This window comes from Miscanthus floridulus, chromosome 8, assembly GCF_019320115.1.
Source record: "Miscanthus floridulus cultivar M001 chromosome 8, ASM1932011v1, whole genome shotgun sequence".
NCBI classification, from domain to species: Eukaryota; Viridiplantae; Streptophyta; class Magnoliopsida; order Poales; family Poaceae; genus Miscanthus; species Miscanthus floridulus.
This window is the reverse complement of record NC_089587.1, coordinates 124,010,715-124,017,248: the sequence shown is the minus strand read 5'-3', so window position 1 is coordinate 124,017,248 and position 6,534 is coordinate 124,010,715. Positions and strand designations below refer to the sequence as shown.

General features: G+C 44.6%; 1 protein-coding gene across 2 annotated transcripts; it reads left to right on the top strand.

The window, feature by feature from the left end:
* Positions 1-765: 765 nt before the first annotated feature.
* On the top strand, positions 766-6,177 carry LOC136477251 (uncharacterized). Of its 2 annotated transcripts, XM_066475367.1 has the most exons (3): positions 766-1,180; positions 2,572-2,604; positions 4,903-6,177. In XM_066475367.1, the coding sequence occupies exon 3, from the start codon at positions 4,956-4,958 to the stop codon at positions 5,712-5,714; it is 759 nt and encodes a 252-aa protein (XP_066331464.1). In that variant the 5' UTR covers positions 766-1,180; positions 2,572-2,604; positions 4,903-4,955; the 3' UTR covers positions 5,715-6,177. The 2 variants fall into 2 exon arrangements, with proteins under 2 accessions (XP_066331464.1, XP_066331465.1); XM_066475368.1 differs by lacking the exon at positions 2,572-2,604.
* Positions 6,178-6,534: the final 357 nt, after the last annotated feature.

Genomic DNA, 6,534 nt, shown 5'->3' with positions numbered 1-6,534 from the left:
TAGCGTCCTACGCCTGGCGCGAGGCCTGCGTTCGGACGCTGCTCCCCACACCCCACGCCTGCTCCGTTACGCACGCCCCACCCACGTCGCCTGAACATCACCGGCATCGAGAAGAGGAGACACCGAGGTGAGACAGCAGAAGGCGAAGAGGGAGATACAACACCCGATCTACTTTTAAAACATCCAAATGAAATATTTGGAATATACGTTCGAAAAGGTTGAAACACTTGCAACATACGTATGAAACACTTTATAAAACACACATTAAAACGCTTGAAAAAGTCATTACAAAATATATGCAACATCCAGATAAAACACATACAACTTATGTGTGAAACACGTGCAACATTCAGATAAACACACTTGCAACATACGTTGAAACATTGGGAACAAAAATTTGCAACATACGTGTACAACCATTACAACATATGCAACATCCCAATCTACTTTTGTAATATCCAAATAAAACACTTACAACATCCTTGGAGACGGTCGCCGCACCGCGCCTAACTAGGCCAGCGATCGAGCGTTGGAGGTGGCAAGCAAGTGGATAGAAGCAAGTGAGCGGATAGAAACGAGTACATGGACAAGCTTTTTTTTTTTTGAAATAGCTGGTTTTTTTATTTAGAAACGGAGGATGAGGTGAGCTTGGCCTGGCGTCGCGCGGCTCACCAAAGTTGCGTTCAGCCGGCCAGACGCCCGCTTCCTGTAGCGTATTAAAAATGAAAACAGAGCTAAATACCGAATTGAGCCCAAAATAGTAGTCTCCTGCTCCCCCATCCATCTCGGTCGGCCAACTTCTCCAATTCCCCCATCCGCAGTCCGCTCGGCAGTCGACGTACCGCTGCGCTCGTGCGCTGCGCGTGCGTGATTCCGTCCGCTCAGCGTGACGGCGCTTCTCCCAATCTTCCCCTCCCGACTCCCGTTCCTGCGATCCAAACCCTCTGTCCGTTCGAGGCGGCGGCGGCGGACTGGCCGCTCTCCTCTCGGCTTGGCTTGGGCGGCTGCCACGCCGCGCACTTGCGGTCTGCGGCCGGGGCAGCGCCGCAGCAGCCACTGAGGCCGGCGGCGGCTCCGCGGCTGGAGGCCGGCGCGGCCCACGCGGCAGACACCGAGCCACTGTCCCACCGAGGAGGCCAGATCGCTGAGCAGCGAAAACGGAACAGGAGCAGCCGAGCAGGTCTGAATACTCTTGACTCTCTGATCGATTGCAGCACCAACTGCATCAATATTCAATTGGCTTCCCATTTACTGATATTAGATCAGTACTCGATTTTTTGAAACCGCTTCAATATTGCAACTATGGTAATGAAAATAAGGGCAGAGGAAGAGAAAGACTAGAGTCAGGAATATATGGGTAGAGACAGAAAGAACTTCCTGGAACTAACCATTTTGTTGTGACAATTACCAAGATCTTTCACTGAAAAACGAATCTTGATCACTATTATAGCGTTGGCAAGTTGGCAACTATTGTTAATCACCATTGTGGTCGGAACAGTTCAGAGAGGAAGTGGAGGTGCACATCTCCACGCTTACTGCAAATGGTTTGAAGCGAGTCAGATAATGACACAATAGCCAGTCTGTCATCCAATGGTGAAAATGATTGGAAAGGCCAAGCTTTGATTCGTTGAACAAGGGCAAAAGCCATCAGTAGCGACTAACAATTATTAATCCATGCGATACGCGCTTAAGAAATCATCAGAATAATACATACTCAATCCTGCTGATTAAATTAGACATCAAGATCGCATCAATAACATTGATTAGAATTGTTGCTTGCAATAACCAGTTTCGTCACAGTTGCATCTGCTATATATTATTTGTTATATCTGCTATGTATTATGCAATTATACTTATGTTGTAGTTTACAACTTTAGGTTGTCATTTTTTTTTGAAACCCATTCATATTTTGAATGCGCAACCAGCCAACCTCAAAATCCTGGGCCTGCCACTGCCCAAGCGAGCAAAGTGAAATAGGTAGAGGCATGCTTCTCTCGTCACCAGTGATCCATCCCCGCCATCACTTATCCTTTGCGGCTGGGCCGAGAAATGGATAGTCTTTTTTTCTTTTCATTTTGTTTTGGGCAGCCATACGCTTCTGTGAATCTGGGACATCAGTCTCTTTCTCCCCAGTTAATTCCGTACCTGTTTACTGGACCTTAGCATGTACCCTCCTCAATGAGTTAGGACTTAGGACACCACTGGTCTTTCTTTGCGCAAAGGAATGGAATTTGTCAATAGAGATGTATTGAGGGCCACTAGAAATTGAGTGTTTGATTTAGGTGGCCTACATTGACTGACCAGTGCACTCAAAAGTTAAAGATCTGACAGAAATGTGGACAACATGGTTGAACATTCCATCTCATCGTCACGCATATGCTCTATATGTGGTCAACATAACGTTAGAAGTGGACCTTTTCTGTCATAGTAACTTGTAAAATCCAATTCTCCGACTCTGGATTTTAGACTCATGGTAATCCCAAGCGAAACATAATTTGTTGAAAAATTGAACTGACTGGATCAAGTTTGTCTATAGTATTCCATACTAAGATGAAAGTTTGTTGTTTTCAGGTACTCTCTCTGATGAAAGTTTGTTGTTTTCAGGTACTCCCTCTGTTCCAAATTATAGTTGACTTTGTCTTTGTCTATCAAAAATATATTTTACTCCCTCCGTTCCAAATTGTAAGTCGTTCAAGATTTTCTAGATACATAGTAAAAACTATGTATCTAGACAATGTATATTTAGGTGCGTAACAAAAACTATGTATCTAGAAAAACAAGATTGACTTACAATTTGGAACAGGGGGAGTATAAAGAATCTAATGAAATGAATTTTATGTTACAGATGGTTAAATTACGAACTTGGTTAATGTTGAAGTTTAACTTAGGACAAATCCAAAGTAAACTACAATTTGGAACATAGGGAGTATGTTTTTTCCCTGTACACAGCTTATGCAACACAAAGAAAAATTCATGTTAACTTCCCACCACTGGTCCATAGCAGTCACTCCCTTGATATGTTAGCATAATCCTAGCGCAAGCTCAAATGCATTCTCAGCCGCTTGCCCTTTCTCTGCCATCATGTTCTGCCACCTGCCCACCTCTCCCGTCGCCTGACCTAACTGGCCTCTATGTCCCTGTCCTACCCTTTCATCCCCCATCCCAACTTTTGGGCTGCCTGCTGTTTCTAGCATGCACACTAGCCTTCCTAATCCACCCTCTTCGTGAAGGGTTTGCTCACCGCAGGGCAAGACTTCAGCTACCATGATGCCATGTCTCCTCTTGGATCTATGGCTGCTGCTCAGTGTTCTTCAGATCAGTGTTAAAAAAACACAACTAAGCACTCGCCTAGGACATTTAAGCGCAAAATGGAGCCCTTCGCGCCTCACCTTGGCCATAGGCATTCAATTAAACGCCGACCAATGGCATGGAATCATGGGAAATCGGGATAATGGCAAGCTAGCGCGTGGACGGGTGAGCAGCAGGAGCATGTGCGAGCGCGGTGGGCAGCAGCACGCAAAGAAACAATATGTGCTTGTGCCATGGCTGCAGCCACCATCTCCACATCTTGCATTGGTGCCAGCAGCAAGGAGAATCTCAAGCACCAACTCCTCAAGTAACTACCACCCCACGCGCGCCTCCATGGTGCGTGCTATCAAGAGGCCTGGGCCACCTGAGTCCGGCAATCCCAGACCCTGCGGTATGTGAAGTGCAGATGGCTCTGCGGGTGTGCGGCAGATGTGTGCATGCTGGGAGGGAAATGGGAAGGGAAACAGAATGGGCATGGATAAGGTTGGGGTGTAGGATTTTTAATGGGCCAAGGGAGATACCGCTGCTGGCCTGCTGGCCCTTTTGTTGTAACAAGGCTGGAGTGAATCTGTGATGCAATGATGCACTTGAACACATCCCAGCAGCCAAAGAAAAAAAAAAGCGCCAAAGAAAAAAAAAGCACAAACACTTAATCGCGTTTCTCCGCTTAGGCATCCTAGTCGCCAATCAGTGGCATGGTGCCTGCCTAGTGCCTAGCGCCTTTGGAACCTTGTGTTTAATTGTTTATGTAGGTATGCCAGTCAATTTGGGTGAGGCTGGACAGCTTAGGTTCACTATGTGTTTCCTCTTTATGCATATAGCAGCATAAGAGTTGTATCTTAGAATTTCATCCTTGGATGTTCAATTAACTAGATACAACAACATGACAAGTGGCAGCATCCTCATGCTATAATTTGTTTTCAATGTTTGATATTTGATTTGTTTCTTCTTGTAATTTATGATATAAGTGCCTTTTGTTTTTTTTCTTGTAACTAAAAAGTGGAGAGAAGTAATTTTACTAATTCTGTTATCATGGTCGAAACTACCATGCCTGGTAAGCTAGCACCTAGCAATGCGTTCTTCATTGCTTTCCATGCTGCTTTTTCTACATGCATTTATGGTACTTGTTAATTTATCTTTTTAACCTAGAGCTTGTAGAGTTAGATAGGATGGACCTCCTCGTTTCATGCTTTTTGTTGATTGTCGCTCATAACATTGTTACATCTGTGAACTGAGTTTTAATGCATTGATTTCACCATTGCAAGCAATGAAACACTATGGTAGTAAGAGTCTTAACGATATGTCAAGTGCAAATGGATTTGATGGCTATGAATAATGAACAGTTGACTGATTGGATATAGGCTTATTTATATTTTGTTGAAAGTTGAAGAAACTGGAAGGTTTATGCTATATACTGGAGCCAATCAAGATATGTGCGCTAGAGTCCAGCAGAACTGTATATCTTGGTTCATGCTATTCCTGTTCTTGTCTTAGCTTCCCTCCTTTCTGTTCAAGTTTTTTCATACTTTGCAGCATATATAGCTAAGTCCACTAGATAGCTTTTGTTAATTGTTATTGTTCTACATTTATTAGGTACTTCTCTAAGCACCAAGGAGGTTTTGTATTGTGTGCATAAAAAACTGTTTATGAACACTTCACTAGCCATGTCTAATGTTCGTGATGAGAAACCACATCCAGAGGTTTCCGCTGATCCTATATGTTCAAGGAACTGCATTTATGGGGATGATGACTGGGTAATAGTCAAGAAACAGCGTATCACCATATTAATTCCTCCACAATCACCTATTACTGCAAATCCTCAATCATATATGCCCACAATAGGTTCTAAGCAGTCTTGCATAACTAGGAGCAAGAGAGACTGCGATGCTCCCAGAAAGAAGCACCCCGAGAAGTTGGCAGCCAAGAAATGTCAGGACTCCCCTCCAGTGCATGGCAGTATAGTCCACGAGGATGTTCCAATTATGGCAGGTGATAAATTACCACACAATTCTGCTGTCCCTGTTGCAAAAACAGAATGGACTAAGGATCATGCTGTTCGAGAATTGTTTCATCAAGAAACTGGGAAGGCAACAAGTTTCTTTGGAAGCATGGGTAAGCCAATGATGCCAATTATATCTTCACCTGTTGCGAATAAGATAATTCGAGCCAAGCTTCTTGAGAGACAGGTTGCTGGGTTTGATGGGCTGAGGAATTGGCTTTTCGGTTGTGGTCTTGGATGGTTTGTTAACATATTGGACACTGAAAAGCTGGGGATGTATCAGCTTGCTTCTCTTACTATGAAACAGCTGAAAGATATGGGCCTTGTTGCTGTAGGTCCACGGAGGAAACTGATCCATGCCATTGACAGTTTATGCCACCCACACCATGTTGAGATGCTTTCTTGATCCCTTGTGCATTTTAGTGGCTAGAAAAGCTGTTACAGGAAGGAATGTCTGAAGTGGTCTCTGATTGTAGTCAGTTCGGTGGCTGAAGCCATACACATTTCTTTTATGGATAGCATTTCAGTCAAGAGGTGAAGCTCGTGCTGAAAGTTTTGGAAGTAGAAACGTACAAGTGCTAGCGAGTTTGTCCTCTGAAACACGTTTTTAGATTTTCCCTCTAAACCCTGACTACAAAAAGACGGCACCTTGCAATCTTGTAGATATGCTTCTCTGTAAGTTGCAATTGTGCAATTATGAATGTGCTGGGTCTCCCTCCTGGCAAATTTGATATGTTTGAGTGGGCGGGGGGCTGTGTAATTGTAAAAGGACTTGTGTTTTATGTTGCAAGTACTGCAAATACGAGGTATAGGCATTGTAAGGAAAATAGATCACGAGTGAGCCAGACATGCTCGTGTAGTCTTTCTGATGTGGTGGACACCATAAGCTGATTATGTTGAATTATCACACGTGAAAACTGTTCTGGAGCGGATTGGTAGGGTTTAGCAGTATGGAAACTAACCCGTTTTGATCTCTGGGTGAAAAACCAACGCTCCCTGAGTTTGGTTGACACACGGTGCAAATGGAAGTTGTTTGGCTACACCAAACAAGCGTGACCAAATATTGACCATGGCTGGGTGTTACTAGCGCCCGTCTGGACAGACGCCTCTGGCTGCTTGTTTCCCGTGCGTAGCGAGCGGATGGCGTGAACCTCAGCTTGCTTCGGGACCACCACGTGAGCATCGTGCTGTTGTCGGCCCACTAGAGGCCACCACCTCCGCAAGCA